Raw genomic sequence first — 26,965 nt, 5'->3', positions numbered from 1 at the left:
CCTATGTAAGTACCAAATATTTGTCTGAATTGAATAAAGATTTTTCATTTTCAATAGAGTGTAAAGATTCTAATTTTTGTATTATTTATTCGTATTACTTGGTAAAACATTTTTTCTTTCTTTCTTTCTTTCCTACCTCCACACTAAGCAGACCGTAAGCAAACTGTAGCGGATTCAATAGGTACCTACAACTACATAAACAGCTCTAAGTAGTAATTTTAGTGCCTCGAGTGATGCGAGACTGATGCTCGTTTTCACCTTCAATCCTTAATTTTTAAGTGACCCCTATGGTAAAAAATAACAGGAATTTTGTTTAGGTACATAGGGGACACTTAAATTAGGGAAAGATGGTGAAAACGGGAATTAATCAATCCAATTTTTTTTTGTGGAACCTAAACATTTTTTTCTTTGTAGTTAGCTTTGGTAAGAGGGCTTATAATAAAAAATAAATACACGTATTGTAGGAAAGTATGTAGTCGCTAGTAATACTTTATTTATTACAGCCAAGCTTGCATTCCACAAATAAATATTAACATTGCCAACACTGCATTCAAAATATACTAAAAATCTTAACACTACAGTGACGATGGTGCTATTGGTGAACTTTTAATTGCTTAATTAAATAAATTAATATTAATATAATTACTAAGTAGGTTAAAATATAAAAAGCCTTTCAAGTAGTCGATTAACGAGAAAGCTAACCATTATAACAATATGTACACAATAAATAAAACAGTATCATTTATATGACATCTTAATCTTTAAATAAGTTAACTTCCCATTAAATGATTACGATAAGAGAGGTTAACATTTTCATTATCCGACTGAAATGTAGGAAATACGTAATTAAATACTTAAATAAGATAATTCTAAATACAGCCTTAAATAGGTAAGTTCATGATATTTATTAGAAGATTTACACTGGACGGAAAATAAAACAATAACTACAATAAGAATATCTGTCAGATATAAGTAAGAACTGAAGTGAATTAAGGAAGAAATGAATAGTCAATACTAAAGTGAAATTCGTTGCAGATTCAACTAAAACAATCTTTAACAAGCATTAATTCTTGTAGATACGAGTACCTATTTAAGTCACAGTCCATAGTCCCTTATTACACGGTGTTACTTTGCATCCTTGTCATATTCACAGAGATAAAAGTAGCGAAAAATAATTCTTATTTTAGATAAATAAGAGACTCCCATATAAAAAGCACACAAAATTTTTAGTAAATTTGATTTTGCAGTACAAATTGGAATAAACCAATTTTGTCTCGCACGTTCAACAGGCGCAATTGGAAATACTTATGGCAAGAACGCAAAGTAGCACCGATATAATCTGTGGTCCCATAGTCGCTAGTCGGTCCATGACATCAAGTTGAGGATTGTGACCTCTTCTTCAGTCAACTCCATAATGAGCTTTTTCCATCTGCTGCCTGGTGTTTCGCGTAGAAATAGGATTGTTAGAGTCTTGAGTAGTTCTGTCCGTGTAATTTTATGATTAAGTATTGAATTACAATCCCAAATAGTCAATAAGTTAAGTCTTTAGAAATAAAACCTTATAAGGAAATATGAAAAATTTTCCTCTACGTGTTTAAAGTTATGTAAAATCTAAATAATCTTAAAATTTAAGTTTTTATTCAACCTTAACGTACTTTCCGTAAGGCGTGCTGAGTGTTTGAGGACCGTACGGTTCTAGAACAATGTTGTAGGGGTTCTTGGCGCCGTTTGGATCAACAATTTCATTTCTGCTCCACGTTTCTGTAACAAAGAAAAGTAAATTGAAAAAATTTTCAAGAGCGACACCTTCACAAGTTGAGCAGTGACATCTGGTGACGACAATCCAAAACTGATTAGTGTCACTCATAACCGATAGATGGCAGCACATTAGCAAGTAACGACATCTATTACCAAAAAAATAAACTAAGTAGTCAATGGTATGAGTTAGTACTGCAACTAGCCGATAGATGGCGGAATAATAACGCAGTTTGGAGTTTAGTGACATCTGTATTTAATAATTAGAACTACGTTGTTAAAAAGCATGCTTTCTCACAAATTTTACTGCCGCTACCAACCGCTAGATGGCCTTTAAGAAAAATTATTTATTTTTCTCTTGGAAAATGAAATTAAATAATATTTATGAATCTTACGAGCATGTTCCTCATGACCCGTAGGGTGCGGCCCATACTGGCCGTTGTGGATGTGCAGATGTATTTCTTTCTGATGTGGCTGCCACCCTTGTCCTTGGTGATGACCTTTGCTGGCGAATAGAGCTCCAGCCTGGAATGAAAAAGTCAAATTAGATAGATAAAAGTTAATTATTGTACACCACTAAAAACAAGATAGAAAGAAAGACCTATACCAAAGAGACGGCACAATTTAGACGGTCTTAAAGCTATGGTAGATATTTCCAAAAATCTAAAATACAATTATTTTCAACCCTTAATTTCTTCATCTGTACTTAGTAATGCAAGTTATTTTTCTAAAAATGTTCTCCAATACCTAGATATTATAACTTTCTTCGATGTGGTCATCAAAACCGCACCTTATTTTTTGTCCTTCTCTAGCCTATGGCGATAATACTACATCCTTTTTCCTCATTGGACCTTAGAAAGTTTACTTTCTCTATGTAACGTAACATTAAGTGCTAATCTGTGTTATCGTCAGTTAGCAGTTCTCGTAACATAGATTAGTACCTAAATGACGTGAACAGTGTTACACAGCTTGTGTTACTTAAGATAAGAGTGTAACGACTTTTTTTTCTTCAGGAAATGCATGAAATTGCATACCCACTGGCCCCTCCCTGCCAGATGGGCAGGGCCTACTCACTAAAACCTGACGGTGTCCTCCCGAAGTCTTTGGGACGGAGCTGCGAGTTATTGTCCGAGCTAGACGGCCTAGCTAGACATTCTTTCGCGGCTCCTCCCCAGACTGTGGCTCGCTCTGTTTGAGCAAGCGACGACTGGCAAGAGTGTAACGCCTACGTAAGATGCAGTTGTGACGATAATTTCTGATTTGATATCGGCTCTGTGTCTAACCCAAAAAGAAGGGTTAAAAGAAATTCAGAAGGGCTAAGATGCGCGCCGAGATATAATTTATCGACGTCAAAATGTATGGGTAAAATCGATAAACTGGCCTATCGCGGCGCACATCTTATCATTTCAGATGAGCTTTATGCTTACGTCCACTGCTAGACAAAGATTTCTCCCAAAGATTTCCACAACTGGTCCCGTGCTGTCTGCATCCAGATGCTTCACGCAACCTTACATCGTCTGTCTATCGAGTGGTAGACCGTCATTGTTTTGATCGATTTTTTAAAAAAGTTTGACGGCAGTTTTACAGTTGTTTTCCAGCAGTTGGACGTAAGAGAATGTCTCTTTGGTTAAGGATTCCAGGTGAAGCTCGTCGCTTCCACCTTCAACCTGATCATTACTTTTCATCAAGCGAGATACGGGGCAAGAGCTTGCTCGTTATGGATAAAAAACCTAAGTATGTAGTAGGTAGGTAGTACCACAGTGAAGTAGTAACTACTTAGTAGGTACTTACCTACTTATTATTTACTATCTTTCCGCCTGCGGCTTCGCTCCCATGGAATTTTGTCTATCACAGAAAAACTTTATCGCGCGCGTCTCTCTTTCTAAAACCGGGATAAAAACTATCCTATGTCCTTTCCCGGGACTCAAACTATATCTATGCCAAATTTCATCAAAATCGGTTCAGTGGTTTAGGCGTGAAAGCGAGACAGACAGACAGACAGAGTTACTTTCGCATTTATAATATTAGTATAGATTTAATAGCCTAGACGGGATTCAAAGTTGTCATTACCTTAGCAGCACCAGCTACGAGCAGCAGCTTGAGTATCACCAGGGTAACGAAGAGCGTCTTGACACCCACCAGCGTGGCAATGACCGCCCAAGTGGAGGCGGCTCCGATCTGGAAGATGATCGGCAGCAGGCCAGCCATCATCTTCTTGAAGGGACGGCCGAAGGTTCTTCCTGGACGACATAGTTTGAAAATTCATAAAAGCCTTAGGGATTTTCTGAAAAGAGGCTTTTAAAAAGCGCTTTTTTGACTGGTCTTTCAAATATCCGCATTTAGATTTCCTTGGAAGATGTGATGACAAATTAGAATTACTGGCTGAAGGCTTGGTACTTGTTCAAAGCTAAGTCTCAAAACCTTAAATAGTTAGGTAGGTACTTTGGGCCCCGTTTCTGAATAAAGATTTCCTGCTTGGGCGTGCTCAAGCTGAAGCACGCTCAAGCTAAAAATCTCAACTCAGAAATTGAACCTAGTGCTTAAAGACTATTATAAATTAAAGACTATTATAAATCGTGTCCAAAGGGTGTATGTTCAGTGCTAGGTTTTCCAGTGAGCAACTCGTCTAGTTTGGTATTAAAACAGAAGTAGAGCGTTTTCTAGAGTCAAACGGATATAAGTAAGAATAAGTAAAAGAAGATTATAAGCAATCGTGAAATTGAATCAAATCCTAATCGTTACAAATGCTAGGCGACTCTATTACGTACGTAGGCACATTTGTGCCTTTCACGAGTTTTGATTTCCACCATTTTGACATTTTTCGGCAAAATTGCTACATTTTATTGACGCATACAATTAAATCGTTTTATTTTCATGTTTGCATGTAAAACCACAATCATCACACCATCGTAAGTGGTGACTCGGCAACATTCTTCGCGTCTATCCATAAAATTGTAACAGCTTGTGGTTTCTTTTCTGATGGTTTCCGTAATTTAGACTCGACTTGGCGGGGGCACTGCCGTGCCCCCAGACGTGTGATGCAACCACGTCCGGTTGCCATTTTGTTGTGTAACATAACCATGCACATTTAACTAAAGACTGACTGAGAGAGATTTTTTAAAATAGATAGTAAGATATTGAGCTCTACTATAGATAGCCTTCTTTATTATTACTGGCATTAATTTATCTTTCGGCTGTTTGGTTTCACAGTTCATACTGACACTTTCTTCTTCGATAAAAGAGTCTTTCTTTTAGATTATTTTAAATTTTATTTTTATGGCATGACATAGACGTTGTTATATTCTACTTCATAACATGAAAGATTAAGGTTTTTCTTTCGCTACCCGAAAAAAACTCTAGGCACTTGTAAAGTACCTACCTATTGTAATATTTTTTTTAATGTTTATTTTTCTATCTGAATGTAAGTAGAGCACATAAAATTAAATACATATTAACTTTATGGTAGAGCAAACCAGATTTTTAGACTAATAAGCGTTAGCACAAAATGACAGTTATTTAGGCAGACCTATGACCGTTCGGTCTGACTGGACTAACCGGTCCTGGTACAATTGGGACGACGAACGGTTAAGCGCATAATAATACTGACTAGTTTCTTACCAAATGTTAAACTTAAGCAGTGTGTTAATAAAATAATTAAGTACTATACACTTGTTCATGAAATCGTTCTGAAAAGTTTGTCTGCTCTTAAACCAATTCATTAGGTACCTAGTAAAACGCTAAGAAAGTGTTTTATTACATTACTAGCGGCCGCCCGCGACTTCGTACGCGTGGATCCCGTTTTACCCCCTTCATCTATCTTACGCGGTTTAGATTTTTTCATACAAATGTTTTTTCCCGCTAACTCCCGTTCCCGTGGGAATTTTGCAATATCCTGTTGTAACTAAGCTTTAAGTTTACTAAGGTACCTGCATGCCAAATTTCAAGCGTCTAACTTAAGCGGTTTAGATTTTTCATACAAAAGGATTTTCCCGCTAATTCCCGTGCCCGTGGGAATTCCTAAGTATCCTATAACCTGCCCAGGAGTACGAAGAATAATTGTACCAAGTTTCGTTAAAATCCGTCAAGCAGTTTTTGTTTCTATAAGGAACATACAGACAGACAGACAGAAAGACAGACAGACAGATAGACAGACAGACAAAAATTTTACTGATTGCATTTTTGGCATCAGTATCGATCACTAATCACCCCCTGATAGTTATTTTGAAAATATATTTCATGTACAGAATTGACCTCTCTACAGATTTATTATAAGTATAGATGTACCCACAATTAACTGGTGAGTCAATTTCCCTACATTAGGCATTGAGTTAATGAATTTAGCGTAACATATGTAACGTTTTATTGTTAATGAAACTCACACAAGTTTACGTAAGTAGGTAAGTAAATATTTAACCACTTATTAGTTATTACTCGGTAAAATTTATCGATGCTTAGAAACAGTAGGTTAGGTCTGTTTCTTAGCATGAGTTTTTGGCACTAAATTTGCAACATCATAATCTCAAAGTCAAAGTCAAAGCTTTTATTCAGTACTTAGGCACTTTCCAGCTTTTTTTTCAGACTGGCAATGCTAATAGCCGTGAGAGGCTTTTTCAGCTTCACCGGACAATAAGTGGGTGAGCGCAGATGGCTCTCAACCTCCAAATTTAAGCAACGAGCCTAAGGGCGCCCCCGAGTGGGGCTCGGACCTCGGCCTAGGGCGTTGCTGGGGGACGGTACCTAGCCTAACTAGGCACTTTCCAGTGCGATTACCTATACACGTGGTAGGTACCTAAAAGAAGTGGCGGTAGAAACTTGGGTGGATTTGACCAAACAAGAGTAAATATTAATCTCAGAATAAATCGTCAGTTTTGACATATTTCCCATACTGAAACTGTCAATTTGCCAGTTATACCACCAGTTATTCTCGGATAAAAGTTTGGTAGAATCGGGCCTTACAGTCAGCTTATTATAAAACTATCTTTCCGCCCGCGGCTTCGATCGCGTTGAATTTTTCGTTTTTTTTTTGTAACCTATGACACAACAATAATGTGGCTTTCTATTGGTGAAAGAATTTTTAAAATCGGTTCAGTAGATCCCGAGATTACCCCTTACAATTTAACAAATATACCTACAAACACAAACTTTACCACTTTCTGTCCACATTTAGTCCGACTCAAAACTACTTATGAAGTTATGACAATGTCACACACTGTTACATCGCGGATATTAACTCTATGTTATCACGTTAGTGAAATTCGTGTATTACTTCACGGCAATGAACTTTTACTTGACCACGTGTTGCGTGACGCCTCACTTTCGCGCGCGCACGCGTGACAGGTGAGATCCAATTAAGTAGATAACATTTGGAAAATATGTATTATCTAGGTACATATAAATAATTCAATTAACTAAATAGCTGTAGAAAGTGTTATTTAGACTGTGTCAAGAAAAAAATGTCAAGGTCTTGTTTATATTTTAGACTAGCGGCTGCCCGCGACTTCGTACGCGTGGACCCCGTTTTACTCCTTTAGGGGTTGAATTTTGCAAAATCCCGTCTTAGTGAGCACCTACGTTCTAAAAGGAACCCCCATGAAAATTTTTAAACTCCTAGCACTTGTAGTTTCTGAGATTTCGTGATGAGTGAGTCAGTCAGTGACCTTTCGCTTTTATAGATATTATAGATAGATGCACCGCACCATATGAAGCCAGCATTAATAAGCCCTCGGGGGGATTTGAAACCGCAACCGCTGTTAACGTTTGTAGTCCAAATTAACCACCACGCCAAGCGGCCGTTAAGATTTTTACCTCATCATCATCAACAAGTCATACCTAGTCTCCACTGCAGGAGCACGGGCCCTCTAATTGACCAGAGGCAAATGGAGGATTTGTCCTACACTCCCCACGCTGGCCAGACGGGTTGGGGAGGCCTGATGTTCGCATTTGTCCTTTAGTCGCCTCTTACAACATCTATAGGAGCGTTTTTACCCCATAAGTGAAATTTCAATCATCATCATCATCATCTCAGCCAAAGGACGTCCACAGCTGAACATAGGCCTCCCCCAATGCTTTCCATGTTGCCCGGTTAGTAGCGGCATGCGTCCAGCGCCTTCCTGCTACCTTTATGATGTCGTCGGTCCACCTTGTGGGTGCAATAAGAGCAATAAACGTCTTAAAAAGTATAGTGTGAAGTGAACTGACTATTAAGTTAAAGTTGACAGCTTTTAATTAATTTTTGCTGCTAAATAACATCTAACACAACTCCACAAGACGTTACTGTCTTGTACAATCCGTTCGCTTTATTAAGTTTGCCGCTGGCAATATGACGTCACTCGAAGGGAAGCGTCTTTAACTTACCAAACTATATTTAAAATATTTCTTATTTATTATTATTGATAAAAATTGTGTATTTGCGTAAAATAAGACACATTAATTGCGTTTAATCACTAACTAATTGCATTTAATCGCGGTTGGGGGAGGGGACGCGCATTCCACGGACCGGAAAACTTAGTGCGAACGGGTAAATGATTGATTATTTACACAATAAGTCACGCGAGCGTTTTTATGGCAACACAATAGAAGTGTCAACGACTCTACAGTTACGTACACTCGAGTGCAATGAATTGGGTTCAAATAAAAACAGTTTAAAGACGGTTTTTTGCTTCGGCGTCGCTGCGAAAAGAGGTTATCCAGTGTCGGAGTAGTAGTTGGAGTTTGAGAGGTCGCGGATTCGATCACCGCACGATTCAAACTTGTGTTTATAAACAAACTCATATTTGCTAGTACTTATTGGTCTGTTGTACTTATTGTAATTACAAAAAGAGTAAGTAGTCAATTCAATTTGTCCTATCCTCCAGCCCATATCAAGACTTTAAGAGATGCGGACTAGGTACAGTTTTTCTACTTTACCCGGTACAAACTTGGCCTTCACTGGTTGGGCTTTTATTGGCACGTCAAACTCTGGCTACACAGGAGTTGCAGCGGCGGGAACGCGAGGTGGGAATAGTCCCGTTTACCTTTTGTACGTAGTTTTATCAATAAAGTTTTGGATAAATAACAAAATACTGAATGACAATCAACAGTATTGTTTGACCGGCATATTTGAACATTAACGCCTGCTTTAACCTTAAAACATCCTGCGTAAACATCAGTTCACCTTGTATATTGCCTTCAATGCTTCTTCTGTAAATAAACGATATGTTGTGCAACAATTTACCCAAATAAACTATTTATTATTCATCATCATCAGTTCATTCAGTCTCTACTGCAGGAGCACGAGTCACGACCCTCTCTAAAAAAGCAAATGGAGGATTTGTCCTACACTCCCCACGCTGGCCAGACGGGTTGGGGAGGCCTGATGTTCGCATATTTGTCCCTTAGTCGCCTCTCACCATATGCCTCATAAAGAAGCTCAAAGTTGCACAGCGTGCTATGGAAAGGGCTATGCTCGGTGTTTCTTTACGAGATCAAATCAGAAATGAGGAGATACGTAAACGAATTAAAGTCACTGAAATAGCCCGACGGATTAGCAAGCTGAAGTGGCAATGGGTACGCAGAACTGACGGCCGATGGGGCAGCAAGGTTCTGGAGTGGAGGCCACGTAACGGAAAACGCAGCGTGGGACGTCCACCCATACAGTGGACCGACGATCTGATCTGAAAGGTAGCAGGAAGGCGCTGAATGTAGGCCGCTACCAAGCGTGCGATGTGGAAGTCATTAGGGGAAGCATTATGTTCAGCAGTGGACGTCCTATGGCTGAAATGATGACGATGCATGATGATGAGTCGCCTCTTACGACATCCATGGGAAGTATGGGGTCATATTCTATTCATAACTACACAGTTAATTAATGATTTTCCTACTTATTTAAGATGCGCGTACGCAAATATTGGAAAGGTAAAAGGTAATTTTGACACCACGAAACAAATGACAAAATTTTGCGATTTTCGAAAGCATACATACATACATACACAAACTANTCTATACTAATATTATAAAGCTGAAGAGTTTGTTTGTTTGTTTGTTTGTTTGTTTGGTTGAACGCGCTAATCTCAGGAACTACTGGACCGATTTGAAAAATTCTTTTTGTGTTGGATAGCCCGTTAGTTCCTGAAGGCTTTAGGCTATACAGGGTGTTTCTTGTAAGGTGTCAAGCCGAAGGCAGGTGATAGGTGAGGACTAGACCTATCGATTTCACCCCCATGTATGTTCTACGATTTTTCATAGTTTAGAAGTTATCGTTAATTTTGTGATTTTTTCAGAATTTGAGATACGGCGTTATTTTCTGGGGGAATTCTACTGACAGAGAAATTATTTTTAAAATGCAGAAACGTTGTATACGAGCAATGTTTGGAATGAAAGCGGCTGATAGTTGTAAGCCAGTTTTCAAAAAACATAAAATTTTAACATTTCCGTCAATATATATTTTAGAAATAGTACTGTTTGTTAAGGCCAATCCGTCACTTTTTATTCGTTTAGAGGATGTTGTCAGTCGCAACCGACGTGACTACTCAAGACTACGGATGCCCCCCTCAAATTCAGCTCTTATGAGTAAAAGTATATTATGTATGGCACCTAGAATTTACAATAACATCCCCTTAACAATAAAAAAATTAGAATTGTATGAATTTAAAATGAAGGTTAAAAATTTATTAATTGAAAAATGTTATTATAATCTGACGGACTTCCTAAGTGACAAATTTTGATTTACTTCTTAATATTATTATTTTTTTCATTTAATCTGATTATGCAACATTGACTTTAACTTTAATTTGATTTGATTATGCAGTATTATTGTAATTGATATTTTATTTTTAATTTAATTTGTACACCGCAAAGGTACGACATGTTGATGCCATTTTGAATGCTGACTTAACACCTTATGTACACATGTTTGAACAAATAAATGTATCTTTATCTTTATCTTTATCTTTATCATAGCTTGTCAGTTTCACACATGACAGATTGTTTAAATTTGCCTTTGTCTTGCAAAAGGAAAGAAAAAAAAAATATTTATTTTAGGTATTTATCGCCAGTAATTTTAAATGCGCATAGTGTTTATCCTGCCCAATTTGTTAGTCATACAAATTATGCAGCGACCATAATTTTAAATATTCTTAGAAATAAGCACTGACAGAATGACGCTAAAACTTTCATATGAGAAAAACCCCGTACGTACTTTGACCGCAACCAAAATCTCAACTTATAGGAAAACCTCGATGGTATTAGGATATTTTATGATTACTATTTAAAACGGAATTCACATCAGTTTCATGATAAAATTCTTAGTTTCTATTTGATAGAGTCGATATATTTCGTTATATAACTTTTGGTACACTACAGAAGGTTTTTTGTCTATGAAATAAAATAGGAATGTTATTGATTAATCAAATCAAAACATTTTTATTTGCGAAAATTACAGGATTTTTAGTTTATCTCCAGAAGCGTCAATATTGATGCACAAAACAGGTAAGTAATGAATTCAAATTCAAATTGTTTATTTATGCCAAAAAATCTCGCAAAAAGCATTCTTACACGTCCCAGTATTAACCTACAACTGCTTCGGGACAATAAATGGGCCAGTGCTGAGAAGAAGCAGCGCAAGAAACTCAGTCATTATTAATTGTAATGTGGTCAACATGATGTTGTTGCAATTCACGAAGGCGAGTGAGCTTTACATGTGTGGTGGCTCGCTACTGTTCGTTTTTCAGAAGTTTTGATAAACATTACACTATCGTTATGTGCATGTCCACGTACACACACAAGTAAAGCTCACTCGCCTTCGTGAGTTGCAAGAACCATACTTAAAATTCTGTACCTAACATATTATTTACTATCTCTTATTCAACACCGTCTGTTAGCTTCTTAATTGAGTAGTTTCTTGAGACCGCTGCATTTCCCGTTGTTGCCTTTGTTTTACCACACAATGGGTAGTTTCCACCATGGGCGGGACAATGGTTTGTGGGTCATGACATAAGATAGGAGAATATGTAACATGTTTTTGTAATGCGAATGTTTGGGTTTCATTTCATGCGTAATCCTTACTTTTTATTTTAATGAAATTTCTTCAAACCTACTTAAAACCTAAACTGGTTCTTTTTCCTTGTATTTTACGATACTTAAAAAAAAAAAAACACTGAAACTTATAAAGTATTTTGCTTTACCCATCCTTATTATTTTCTGCTTGATCAAAAAGTTAACTTTTAAGAAAACGCCATTATGGTATTTAGTTCTAAATAAGGCGTAGTTTTTATACTGCCGCATTGCAAAATGTTCAAGGGTATTAATTTATATCCGACATTATAGCGCATATCTTTTCTTAAAGGTTACATAAACCTTTATTTAACTCCTGTCATCCGCTTTGCATATTACACTGGAGGGAAGTCGAACCTTAACTTCGAAATCCTCCTATGTTCTTCTGATTAGTTTCGTTGCAGGTCCAATGACAGTTTAACTTTCCCCCGGGACAACTGGAACAACCTTCACTGGTTGGGTTTCATTGGATGCCAAACTGTAGATCCTGGCTATACAGGAGTTGCAATGGTGTGAAAGAGAGATTGGTCTCTTAAAAAGCATAAAAATCGAATTTGAAACCGTGGTTTTTAGAAGGAAAACTTTCTAATCACTTCACCATCTGTCATGAATGACATTTACTTAGAACAATCTTCTTCACCCCATACATTACCCCAATTTGTGCGCACGCGTCGATTTCTCGAAGAAACCGACCAATAAACATACTTCGCGTAATAATGTTTGCACATCGACCTTGATGCGTCCGTTGCATACTATAACTATACTAGCCCGCGACTTCGTTCGAAAATAGTTTGAATAATATTTCCCGAAGGTAACAAGAAGGATGGATGGATGCAGGCCGCCACCGACCGGCCATTGTGGAAATCATTGGGGGAGGCCTATGTTTAGCAGTGGACGTCCCATGCCTGAAATGATGATGATGATGAATATTTCCCGTTTTTGCAACATTTTTCTTTACTGCAGCCTCTATTGGTTGTAGGGTGATGTTAATAGCCTAAAGTCTTCCTCGATAAAAGGGCTATCCAATACAAAAATATTTTTTCAAATCGGACCCGTAGTTCCTGAGATTAGCGCGTTGAACGCGCACAAACAAACTCTTCAGCTTTAAATATTAGTATAGAAGATATAGATACCGTACATCAAGCCAAACTAGAAACTTATAATGTTGGAATAAGTCATATTTTACTACAAAATGTCTTGTGTCTTGACTTTACATTATAAACGTTGTTACAACCGGGAAATAATGAATATATGCTAACGATATAAATGGGAAAGTAACTCTGTTGAAATGTTTTCATGCTAGATCAGCTGAACCAGTTTTGATGAATTTTGGTATAGAGATGGGGACACCCAGAAGGACAAAAGCAAAATTTTCATTGAGTATTTAGAGAATGTGGGACTAAGGACGAAAACTATCTTCAGTGGTGAACTAAAACTTGTAAAAATGGTAGATTTTCGACTGGCAGCAATGGTGGTTATTTCTCATGTTTAAATGTAACTTTTGTAATTAACTCTATACAAATTTAAATGTAAGTTTCGAAAAAAAACCTATTTATTGTATTGCATGATATCTTATTATAATAGCGTTTACATTTAACTGGGAGAGAATGTCATATTACATTATGGCATTAATTTCGCCTTTTGTACTTCTGTGCAATCATCAAATAAATAAACCTGCAATCAATAACTCATTTTTAACCAATTGACAGACAAGAGTGGAAATCTTCTGCTTTATATTTATAAATGGTAGAATTCTGATCGAATACACTATATTACAACAAACGAACATTCCTACTTAGAAAGCGCGTCAATTATTTTGAAATGCATTTACATTTTCTGTTCATTAATAAAAACATGGACTTCATTTGCAATTTTCGCAAAAATAATAGATTTTCACCGGCGATAGACAAGTTGCTTTTTTGTCAACCAATTACAATTAAAAAGTTACGATTAATTGACTTTAGTGGTAATAAATACGTCGGTAACATTAAAAAAATCATTTTGAATTACCATTTTGATAAAGTTATTAATTTATTAGCAATACTAATGCAGAATTTCATCGCTGAAACGCTGCTCTAGGAGTCAAAAATTGTAATTATTCATTCTTTTTTTATAAATAAATCAATTGAAAAGAGTGTAAGGTACTGAAAATGTTTGGAAAACAATATGCGAACATCATCAGCGTGTGACGTCCACTCAGAAGGTGGACCGACGATATCTTAAAGGTAGCAAGAAGGCGCTGAACGGATAGCCATAGGGCTGAAATGATGATGATGATGAGGCCTCCTCAAACAGTCTGGCTAGCATGGGAAGAGTGGGCCAAATCCTCCATTTGCTTCAAATTAGAGAGACCGACGACATCATAAAGGTAGCAGGAAGGCGCTGGACGCAGGCCGCTACCAACCGGGCAACATGGAAAGCATTGGGGGAGGCCTATGTTCAGCAGTGGACGTGCTGTGGCTGAGATGATGATGATGATGATGATAATGATGATGATGATGATGATGATGATGATGATGATGATGATGATGATGATGATGATGATGATGATGATGATGATGATGATGATGATGATGATGATGATGATGATGATGATGATGATGATGATGATGATGAAATTAGAGAGGGTCGTGCTCCTGCAGTGGAGGCTAAATTACCTGATGCTGAAGTATAAAAATACAATATTTAATTTAATACTTAGTCTAAGGCTGAGTTGCACCATCGAACTTTGATAACCGGTCTTTTTTGTATGGAGTTTGACAGATTTTTGACGTTTGTTAAAGTTAAAGTATGATGGTGTTACTCAGCCTAAGTCTAGTATTTTCGAAACCTCAGCTAAGTAGGTATAATCTCTTGGTCAACGCGCTCTACATTATTTATTTATAATGATGCGCACGCATCGAATTTCCAAATGTTTGCTTTCACAAATGAATTTATGCATAAAGCTATTTAAAATTAATCTGTCTTGAAAAAACCTAAATTATTAAAGTGACATTTATTAATTAATGTTTATTAAATGAATTATACAAAATGTTTTAACAAGAAATATGATTTAAATACTTATTATTTGACTTTTCTTTAAGTTTATTTGCGATTAAAAAAGTAACTTTTCTAGATTTCACACGCTTGAATTTCGGTCTATTCCACTTTGATAACCTGGATTTGATCACCCAGGTGATCAAAGTGGACTTCTTATTTATGGGTGTTCAAAGGACTCCAAAGTGTCGCCTGGAGTCCACTTGCATTTTAAAATTTGATATCGCAAAGCGCGAAGCAGATAGTAAGTATCAAGGTTTACTGGTAGAAAATGCTGTAAAGCATTAAGTCCGCCAATTCTACTGTTTTTTGTGCAAAAAAGTTTAAATAGAGAAAAAGTGATATCTCACAGTAAGTACGAGTAGGAACAGTCAGCGTCAAATAGTTCATGACACCTGAAGTGGCCAAAAAGTACACAACCTTATTCCAATTGTAATAAAGACGTTGCGAACTTTTTGGCTACTTTGGGTTCGTTTGTATCAGCCAAACGACGTCCACTGCTGGACAAAGGCCTCCCCCAAGGTTTTCCACAATGCACGGTCCTGCGCTGCCCGCATCCAGGCTCTTCCCGCGACCTTTACCAGATCGTCGGTCCACTTTGGTCACGAACTGTTTGACGCTGACTGCAGATACATAGGGCTTGTGTTTTTGATTAAAAATGGAAAGACGATGGTGGTAGGTCACTATCTACTTATACCACATAATCTCATACTTACGTCTAATACCTCTAGCTATAGCACACTCTCCTTGGTTTGAACTATCACATAAACTAGGCCCCATAGGAGGTAGAGATGATGATACTAAAAAAGAAAATGACAATTAATATGGAATTCCTAGCTTTTTTGGTGTATTTTATTACAATTAACGACTCATAAAATAGGCTTTTAAAATCAAAAGAAGCTAAACTATAAAAACGTTTCATTTGTTTTCAGGAACCCTAGAAAATGAAACGCTACGCCACCAAGTAATATTTGAATTTGTAATGTCATAACCGGTTTCTAAACCGGTTTTAGGCTCACGTCAAAACGTCAAACAACTGAATTTAAAAATTTGCAAAATTTAACTGCCTCTAAAACTTGAACCATAGCTTGAACTCGCGACCTTTCGTCTGACGAGTTTTGACCTCATTAGCATTAATAGAGGTACGTGCAAATATTTTTGACAAACTCGTCTCTTAGGTCAGGTGTGTGTCTCAATTAGTTTTTAGGGTTCCTTAGTCAACAAGAACTTAAAAGCGAGGTAGTTCAGTCTGTCTAACTCAGAGTGTTCCAGCGACTCAGTCCTCTTTTAAGGCCTATTCAAACCTGAGCGATATTCGCTGCCGCTGTGGGTAGAGGTACATACCGCGCGGGTTTCGCTCAGGTATTTAGTATCAAGTATCGCGGCTAGAGTGACCTGAGCGATATTCGCTGCCGCTGTGGGTAGAGGTACATACCGCGCGGGTTTCGCTCAGGTATTTAGTATCAAGTATCGCGGCTAGAGCGACCTGAGCGATATTCGCTGCCGCTGTGGGTAGAGGTACATACCACGCGGGTTTCGCTCAGGTATTTAGTATCAAGTATCGCGGCTAGAGCGACCTGAGCGATATTCGCTGCCGCTGTGGGTAGAGGTACATACCACGCGGGTTTCGCTCAGGTATTTAGTATCAAGTATCGCGGCTAGAGCGACCTGAGCGATATTCGCTGCCGCTGTGGGTAGAGGTACATACCACGCGGGTTTCGCTCAGGTATTTAGTATCAAGTATCGCGGCTAGAGCGACCTGAGCGATATTCGCTGCCGCTGTGGGTAGAGGTACATACCACGCGGGTTTCGCTCAGGTATTTAGTATCAAGTATCGCGGCTAGAGCGACCTGAGCGATATTCGCTGCCGCTGTGGGTAGAGGTACATACCACGCGGGTTTCGCTCAGGTATTTAGTATCAAGTATCGCGGCTAGAGCGACCTGAGCGATATTCGCTGCCGCTGTGGGTAGAGGTACATACCACGCGGGTTTCGCTCAGGTATTTAGTATCAAGTATCGCGGCTAGAGCGACCTGAGCGATATTCGCTGCCGCTGTGGGTAGAGGTACATACCACGCGGGTTTCGCTCAGGTATTTAGTATCAAGTATCGCGGGTAGAGCGACCTGAGCGATATTCGCTGCCGCTGTGGGTAGAGGTACATACCACGCGGGTTTCGCTCAGGTATTTAGTATCAAGTACCGCGGATAGAGCGTTTTCTCTGCCGCAGACGGTAGCAAATACCGCTTAGGTCTGAACAGTATTATTACCGCATACCCACTAGGTTTTCTCTGCCGCAGACGGTAGCGAATACCGCTTAGGTCTGAATAGGCCTTTAGATTGGTCCACGGGCCAAGTCGTCGGATTGATATTTAAAAATATTTTTTCATCAGGCAACTGGGCCAAGACCAAGCTAAAATTGGGCCAAGTCGCTGGAAAACTCCTCAAACTCAAAAACTTTTGGTGCTTATTTACGAGAAAGCTACAATTTGGCTTAAATATTTTTTAATAACTTCCTTTATCACGTAAAATTAGGTTTTTTTCTTGTCTTAAGACCATTTTTCAACTAAAAATTAATTTTTAATCGCGTTTTTCTACCATTAAAAATATTATTTGATAGAAAAGATTACGTTAGTAAACAACAGTCGTAAAATATTAGTGTGTGTAACCGTTTAAAATAGAGAAAATTTCCAACAAGTAAGATGAGCGCTAAGAGCTTCCTCGTTGTGGATCATCATCATCATCATTTCAGCCATAAGACGTCCACTGCTGTACATAAGCTTCTCCCAATGATTTGAATAATGACCGGTTGGTAGCGGCCTGCATCCAGCGCCTCGTTGTGAATAAATAAAAAAAATATCACTACGGAACTCTACTGCGCGTTAGTGTCTCTTACTTCGCCGCTTGTTGACTATTAATTTATACAAATAGATGATGTTAACTGGCCATAAAATATCTTAAGGACGGAGGAACAGCGTAAATGGAAAAGGTAAATAATTTGACAGTAGCTCAAGCTCGACCTTCACTGGCTGGGTTTTATTCGCGGTCAAGCTGTAGATCCTGGCTACACAGGAGTTGCAGTGGTGGGAACGAGAGGTGGGAATAGCCCCCGAAAATAGCTCAAGTTATTCTGTTAATAAATTTTAATATGATCAATTTTGAGGAATACTTATTACAATTCGCAAATTATTATGGGCTGATTTGTCAATAATCGAAAAACTTTTATCTGAAGAATAAAATTGGCCTATTGACAGTTTCTGTATTTTAATTTGGGAAAGTTCAAGCTCTACATTAGATTCTCACAATATATCTAAGAATGCTTAAGTTTTTTATATTACCAACCTAAAATGTGGTGAGAAATCTTACTACCTACCTATATAAATTATCTGCCAAGTGGGTCGAAAACAATAGAGTTTGCTTTTGTTTTAATTTTGCGATAATTTTACGATCTTTAAAGTAGGAAATGGGGAAACCCCGTCTTCTTAGTTTGAGTTTTGTTAATCCAAATAATAGGCTTTACAAAATCAGAAGGTTTTCTATTTGATTCGACTCGCAAGTAGATTTGGCCACAATATGTCATACCAAACTTTTTTGTCTCCTAAAAATAATACAGATTTTTAACAAGATTTTTGAACTACGATTGATGTCACATTAGAATTTTAAGTAAGGTATTTCATATGAGTAATAGCTAGAAAGAGAGGATTTGTCTGATTAGGTATAAACATTCCATGTCAAGGTACTGAAAAGATTGAAAGATAATAAAAAAAATCTACAAAGAATCAATATAATTGCTCATGTTTGCGACATTCTTTTACATACTGAAAACTACTTTCTGATACAGGCTGATTTCTGATTCACGCGTATGGATCTTTGGGCAAAAGGTAATTTTCCAAAACAAAGAAGAAATATGTATGAACAGAACAGTCAATGTCAAGACCAAAAGACCTTGAATGAATATTTCGATGAACGAGAATGACTCGCTACATAACAATCAGAGAAAGTCCACCGCAACCGGTTTGTGGATTCAGGCCAAATAAATATTATAAAAAACGAACTTGTTAAGTAAACGAATGGGACAGATTCTTTATTAGAATTATTGCAAATTAATTAATTGTTCGGTGACCTAATTATTAATTTATTGCCATGATACTTGGTTAAAACTCACAAAAAAGCTCTAAAAACTTTTATTTTTCACAAGTTGGCTTTCAAAAATCGCTTTTACACGTCCCAGTATTAACCCTACCACTGCTTCGGGACAATAAATGGGCCAGTGCTGAGAAGAAGCAGCGCAAGAAACTCAGTCACTATTGTCAGCCTCTTTTTCAAGGGTTTATGAAGTACATCTAAGCTGATTACTTTTTTGTTGAGTGTAGAGTGCTTTTCAAATTTTATTGCGTGTCTAGTATCTTTTTGTAATTTTATGACGACATTTAAAAACTTTTAATTACGTAATAACAAGATTGATTGTAGAGCAAGAAAAATGCTTTTTTTTTTCAAAAATATGAGGATATTTTTTTACAACATTTTCGAGGAGTTACGCGAAAAGTTTTTATTCTTATTTATGAACGGAATAATCTGAAAAAACCTGGGGCAATCTTGTAACTTTGGGAAAACTTAATTTTATAGAATATTATACATTTAAAAAAAATTACGACAACGTCTTGAGTTTCGGGTCAGCTTGAATAACTGACTATCCACAATCAGTGTCATCACATACAGACCTACAGAACAAAACAAAGAATGTACTGGTATTATTGTAAAGTGTGTGTTAAGTGTGTTAAGTAACTCATAAACTCTACCTAATGCTTCCTTACAATTGTTACATAACTTTATTATAATTATGTACTCACATAATATAAAAGATAATAAAAATACACAGGTGCATACTTATTAACAAGGTTATGATAGATACCTATGTATTTTTATTATTTATGTTAGTAGATTTCATGCATTAAAATCTTTTACTACACATAACTCGCTACAATATTTTTTTTTTCACGAATTATTTCAGTGTTGAAATTGAACTCACCTACAGCCGCGTCCTCGATGCTTTTAGTTTCATGCAGTTTCTCTTCAATCACCTCACTTTGGTTTAAATTGTAACTTTCAGTAAAACCTACATTTTTGGTTGCATTTAAATTTAAACTATCACTTAAATCTACCCCCGCATTCACCCTTGCCCCAAAAGTGGGGCACAAATTGATAAATAAAAACAAATAAACGAATGTTAATTTTGAGTCCATCTTGACGAATAACGCTAGCAAAATATGGAAGCACGGTATAAACCACTTGATTATTTCTTTTATGTCCATTATTTGACGTTCATAGTTTTTAATCGCGATATTTTGAACACGTTAGAATCTGTGCACAGAGTACGTCATCTCTCCGCGGCGTTCGCCACATAACTGGACTTCGAATCGTCGCCCGCGCATTTCTTCTTTCACTCTCTGAGTTTGACAGCTACACACGGTATCGGACGCACACGGAAGCTTGACTTTCGCTTTTTAGGGTTCCGTACCCGATAGGTAAACCGGAACCCTATTATTAGGGCTGACAATAGTGACTGAGTTTCTTGCGCTGCTTCTTCTCAGCACTGGCCCATTTATTGTCCCGAAGCAGTGGTAGGGTTAATACTGGGACGTGTAAAAGTGCTTTTAAGCCTGTTTTCAAAAATAAATGAGTTTTAGGTATGAGTTTTTTAGGGTTCCGTACCCAAAGAATAAAAACGGGACCCTATCCTATATTGACAGATATTTAGTTTTATATTCTTTTTTAAATAAATGTAACCTATGGTCTGGGACGTGTAAAAGTGCTTTTTAAAAGACGATTTGCAAAAATAAACGAGTTTTTTTATAAGTTTTTAATAAAACAAATATTCAAGACCCATACATCAAAAATCGTCATACGGAACCCTACATGCGCGAGTCCGACTCGCACATGGCTTTTCATTATTCCATGTCCTTAATACGGTCATTTTAAATCAATGTGCAAGACACAGCCTTTTACACGGCTATTCTTCTAATTAGAAAGCTACCCACAATTTTGTGGAATATGTTTGTTTTAAACTGAAAACTAATTAGTTTATTTGTTATGTAAATATAGAAAATTTCACTGTTTCGCGTTTAGAAGTAACGTGAGATGAAAGTGAAGGTAAGACAGATGGGCATAGTGTTATTATTATACTTTACAATTAAGCTCTTTAGTTAACGTTTCAATCAGCTAACTGCGTACCTCGCTGGAATGCGACTCTCCCTCGCACTTATCAGCACATCTCCCCGCGTTTGCCTCGTCCGTACCAGAGCGTCGATGTGACGTCACTGCAGCCAGGTGCGCAGTTAACAGGACCGGTTGTAATGCCGTCCACTGCTGGACAAAGGATGCACAGATTTCCACAACGACTGATCCTTTGCTTATAAAAGTCCACTGCTGCAAGGCTGGGACTGGGACTAACGCCATGATAAAATTTTATCGACGTTTTAGACGATAAATGTATCCTATCAAAAACAATACTTGTCAAAAAAACCAAGTCTCGCAACTCAGTTGTTCTACGGTAAAAAGTTGTGCCTGGACTTGGTATTACATGGATCTCACAACTTTTTACCGTAGAACAACTGAGTTGCGAGACTTGGTTTTTTTGACAAGTATTGTTTTTGATGGGATCTCATTTCTTTTTGTATTTTGTAGACAGCAGTTATGTATCTAGAAACTGGACCGAAATTGAACAATTTTACTCGACTTGGCGGTTGCACTACCGTGCCCCCAAATATTTTAGTTTTTCCTTGATTCATACACCAAACACTACTTATATTCCAAATTTGAAGCTTCTAGGTCTGCTAGAAGTGCCTTAGAGTTTTGATGATCGGTGAGTCAGTGAGTGACAAAATTAAGTAACTTTGNCCTTAGAGTTTTGATGATCGGTGAGTCAGTGAGTGACAAAATTAAGTAACTTTGACCCGTTATAATTCTTAAAGTACTGGTTCAAATTGAATGAAATTTTAAATATACCGTGTCTTTACAATGCCTGCATAGCTAATGAAAATTCAGCCTTCTAGTTTTATCCACAACGAAGTTACAGGCAGTCGAAAATGGCCTGAATTGCTTCGAGAAAAGGATGGTACGGCCGTGCCGCTTTTTTGCTCGACTTGGTGGGGGCACTGCTGTGCCCCCAGATAGGCTTATAGCGCAAAATCGATAAAATGCCTCGACGTCCTACTCATCAAGGACCAAGGAGCACAAAAGAACATAATCTCCTACCTTTTTTTATCTTCAAGCCATCGGTTCATAGAACTTAAATAATACATACAAGATTTGTCTGTACATTGTGCCACTATAAACTCATGCATCTAATACATATGAATTGTTAATCAGAAGTAACTAAACCGGAAATATGGCCATATTTTATTACAATGAAGCACGCAAGTGTGGCAGGAGCGATACAGAGTCTAGACTCTACATTTACAACGTCTGTTAACTGCGCACCTGAACGGCCGCGGCCGTGAAGGTGCGTACGGATTGCGCGTACCCTGGGTACGCGTACTCAGTACCTATACGCGTATCTGGAACGCCTAGTCCATGTATGTATGGACCAGTCCATGTATGTATGGACCAGTCCATGTATGTATGGACTAGGCGTTCCGGATACGCGTATACAGGGTACGCGCTATCCGTACGCACCTTGACGTTACATCGACGCTCTGATACGAACGGATTGCGGGGAGATGTGTGTGACTGCGTAAAATAGGCTACATAAAGGTATGACGGATTGTACAGCGACCCTAGCGGATACTTTCAAGAACTACAATCTTCATAGATTTTTTTGACGCGGTCACTAGTGATGTTTTATGTAAACTCACACTAAGCCCTCTGATGAGGCAAGCTCGCACCTCACGTGTCTTCAAGACCTATGTACCTTCAGTCCTGACTGTATGGTTCTGGCAGACCAGAACAGAACCGCTCCTGGTCTTCCCGTGGATGTCGTAAGAGACGATGAAAAAATAAGCGCCCATCTATTCCCACCTCTCGTTCCTACCGCTCCAACTCCTGTGTAGCCAGAATCTACAGCTTTACCGCCAATAAAAACTTAACCTCGGTCAAGTTTGTCCCGTCAGGCTTTTTATCCTGGCCAGCATGGGAAGTGTAGCCCAATGCCCAAAACCTCCATTTGTTTCTTTACAGAGGGTAGTGGTAAACAAAATCTTAAGATGAATCGCAGCACACAATATCTTGTGGTTCGTCCAATCATGACCTGCGCGAGTCGTGAGACAGTCGGATTCCGGCGGCTATTATAATGACATCAAGTGACAGTTCATTGGGTCTTAACACTTGGGTGCTGTAGTGGTGGCAAACTAATATTTTGTATGTCGATATATCACTTTTTTATTTTTATCCACCACGAGGAAGCTCTTGGCCTGTATCTCACCTGATGGTAAGTGACGATCAGGCCGAAGGTGGAAGCGAGCTTCATCCAGAATCCTTAACCACGGAGGAACTGGCTATCTTACCTCTAACTGCCGGAACACAACAATGCTGTTTACATTGTTGTTATGGCGACAGACTTATGTAAGATGGTGGTAGCTAGCCAGGCGGACTTAGAACAAGCCCTACCACCAACCAAACCGAACAGAAAAATCTGCTCCCACTGGGAATCGAACCCGGGACCTCTGCGTCTGAAGCAGGTGGTCTTACCACTAGACCATAGAGGCGGTTAAACTCTCTCAGTCGCTCGCTCTCGGTCACTGTTTGCTCTTAGTCAACACTGTACCAAAGTTGTAATGAATATGACACATTCAACTACTGCACGGAATGTATAATTCGCCCGGTTGGTAGCGGCCTGCATCCAGCGCCTTCCTGCTACCTATAAGGTCGTCCTATGCCAGCGACTTTAGTTCGTTATGTTAGTATATTTTCACCATTGCCACAGAATAAATACTACGTTTCTAGACCACGAAACGTTAATACCACAGTACCTATCACTAAGGCTAAGTTGCATCACCTAATTTTGAGTGACTTTGACCGTACTAAAACGATATCCGGTGTTTTTTGTATGGAATTTGACAGATTTTTGACGTTTGTTAAAGTTACCTAAAGTAAGATGGTGCAACCCAGCCTTAGATATTGCTAGTTTTGAATTCGATTGCTTTTAGCGTCACTATTGACAGTTTATCGATGTTAAAACTGAGCGGCAGCACTATGGTCCCACGGTGTAGCGAATTGTTTGACCTAGAGGAAGAAAGTATTTGGTTTATTGAGTTTAACTAGGAGAAAACCGTTGACCGATGGGGTCGAAGAGTTCATATCTATAGGTCTAAGCGAGCACATTCTGGCGCTAGTAGTCATCATCATCATTTCAAACACAGGACGTCCACTGCTGAACATAGGCCTCCCCCAGTGATTCCACAATGGCCGGTTGGTGGCGGCCTGCATCCAGCGACTTCCTGCTACCTTTGAGGGCGCTGGTAGTGGCACAAGAAAAATTACAACATAAATAAGATCCGTATGAGTACCAAAGAGTCCAATAAAGCCCGCAGAATTGCCAAATTTAAGTGGCAGTGAGCTCACGTAGTTCGTAGAACAGATGGCAGTTAGGCCAGAAAAGTTCTCAAGTCGCGACTACACGGGCCGAAAGACGTATTTATATTAACCGGCAGACAGTGTTGACTATGTTTATTGCGGCGCTTCTTCTCAGCACTTGCCAAATGTTGGTCTCGAAGCGCTGGTATGGTAAAATGATTATGAGACATGTAGAGGCTCCTTAAGAGCAAAATATTTGACGATTTGTAAGCACTATTTAATAGTCTATACAAAGAAGAAATTTTGACTTTGACTTTATTTAGTTTATGCAGTCCTCTCACTCGGTAGACCGACGATGTGGTAAAGGAAGGTAGCAGAAAGCTCCTGGATTCGGGCAGCGTAGGACTTGAGGGGAGGCCTTTGTCCAGCAGTGGACTTTTTGAAACGAACATAAGCTCTTACGCCCGTATTCACAAACATTACTATGAGGTCTCACAGTGTACGTGGACGCACAGGGACACACGAACCAATCACAGAGCTCTATTCAACGCTGTGTGTTCGATTTGCTGCTTCGCTTAAACTAGCATCGTTTGTGAATACGGGGGTTAGTGTAGTAAGTTTTTACTTTGGTTTCTAAGACTAAGTAATCCATCGGTTCATTCCACCATCTAAACCATTGTACCTACCTATTCTTTGCAAATACTTTGACTTTGTTGACACGTATACAAACATAGAAACTCAGTTTTTACTATTATGACTCGTATTATTTTATTATAATCATTCGAAAGTGGTCTACGTCCAACAGCGTAGGCCCAAACCACGTTTCGAAAAAATCTCAGTACTTATCACGAAATTGAGAGAAAGTACAAAATGTACGCATATAAACTAACACAAAATTATGGCGCGTATTTTATAACTAGTCGTTTAAAGATAGTCATGTTGTTTAATGTTAGTGATAAGGGCACTTTCCCATGATATATGACGTGTAGGTAGTAGTAGTAGTAACCTACTTATAATAATAGTACTTACATTTTTCCCTTGGTTTCACCCGCGTGGGGCTGTCGCAGAAGTAGTTAACAATTAAAAACATAAATATTAAATGTATTAATCTACTATATAAAAATAAGTCGGGTTTTCCTTCCTGACGCTATAACTCCAGAACGCACAAACCTATTTTCACGGTTTTGCATTTGTTGGAATGGTCTCGGGCTCCGTGAGGTTTACTTATATAGCAAAGAAAATTCAGTAAAAATAAAACGGGATCCACGCGTACGAAGTCGCGGGCGGCCGCTAGTAATCTATAAAACTCATTTACTTATACAAGTAGGCTTTTTTAAAAAGCACTTTTACAAGTCCCAGTATTAACCCTACCACTGCTTCAGGACAATAAATGGACCAGTGCTGAGAAGAAGCAGCGCATACTAATATTATAAATGCGAAAGTAACTCTGTCTGTGTCGCTTTCACGCCTAAACCACTGAACCGATTTTGATGAAATTTGGCATAGAGATAGTTTGAGTCTCGGGAAAGGATATAGGATAGTTTTTATTCCGGTTTTTGAAACAGGGACGCGCGCGATAAAGTTTTTGTCACAGACAAAATTCCACGCTGGCTGAAAGCTAGTTTGATATAAAAGTGGACTTATTCTAGAACAGAATCTAGAGTTAGTAAACGTTAAGGTGCCAACTTAACCGTAACTATAACCTTAACCGGTGTTGGAATTTGACAGACTTGACGTTTGGGGCAGGCCTATGTTCAGTAGTGGACGTCCTGTGGCTGAAATGATGATGATGATGACGACCTCAATTACACACGCCAGTTGGCCCCACTGACTACTGATGGGACCTTATTCGACAGTGGCGCCATCCTGTGGCCTAATTCACGTATTTTGACAGATCTCACTGACGATCAGAAATCGTCCCATTGAAAAACAGTTCTAAATCCGTATTCACAAGGGTTATTTTGATAGAACGATTACTCGATAGGATCGTAACTCAGTGTTTTGCTGTCGTTGAAGTTTTGTTACGTGAATGAAGGCTACAGGTTTGATAGCACCAGCCTATGAGTGGTCACTGCACACTTTCTTTGGAGCTTTAATAAGTAATAATTAGTGCCAATATTCAACGAAATTGGTCACTATCTAAAAATATGTAAGTAAATTATTTTTTTTTTTTTTCTAAAATCGGAAAAAATCAAATTATATCGTCGCTTAAAAGAGCACAGCGCCATCTATGAGACGGAGGCTACACTACATGGCAGTCGCAAAAGCACGCTCAGAGAGAAACCATGATCCACAAAATCTTTAACGCGCTCCTTGTAAAATATTTACAAGTCATAAACAATATTTACAAATCATAATATTATGAAAGATAGAAAGAAAGAGAAAGATAAAAGGTTTCTTGATGAAAGGTTTTAAATAAAACGTTGCGGATAAAAAACGACTTAATTGTCTAGTGTTATAAACTTCCATGATTTCCAATATTTATCTATTGAAAAACCATTATCATTGTAAAGAAATGGGTGAAGGTATATAGGGTGAATTATCAAGTATAATAATCAGATTTATTTATTTATTGACAAAGATCTACCAACAACACAACTTTACATAAACAAGTAATGCATGCAATGATGACAAGACC

General features: G+C 38.2%; 1 protein-coding gene across 1 annotated transcript; it reads right to left on the bottom strand.

The window, feature by feature from the left end:
- Positions 1–481: 481 nt before the first annotated feature.
- On the bottom strand, positions 482–20,325 carry LOC114350204 (uncharacterized). Its single transcript, XM_028300910.1, has 5 exons — positions 19,847–20,325; positions 3,826–3,995; positions 2,151–2,280; positions 1,656–1,761; positions 482–1,481 (listed from the first exon to the last, which is right to left on the bottom strand). The coding sequence occupies exons 1-5, from the start codon at positions 20,127–20,129 to the stop codon at positions 1,400–1,402; spliced, it is 771 nt and encodes a 256-aa protein (XP_028156711.1). The 5' UTR covers positions 20,130–20,325; the 3' UTR covers positions 482–1,399.
- Between the last annotated feature and the right edge of the window lie 6,640 nt (positions 20,326–26,965).

This window comes from Ostrinia furnacalis, unplaced genomic scaffold (assembly GCF_004193835.3).
Source record: "Ostrinia furnacalis isolate ACB-3 unplaced genomic scaffold, ASM419383v2 OfSCF0802, whole genome shotgun sequence".
Classification (NCBI taxonomy): domain Eukaryota; kingdom Metazoa; phylum Arthropoda; class Insecta; order Lepidoptera; family Crambidae; genus Ostrinia; species Ostrinia furnacalis.
The sequence above is the reverse complement of the archived record's forward strand: the minus strand, read 5'-3'. Positions and strand labels throughout refer to the sequence as shown.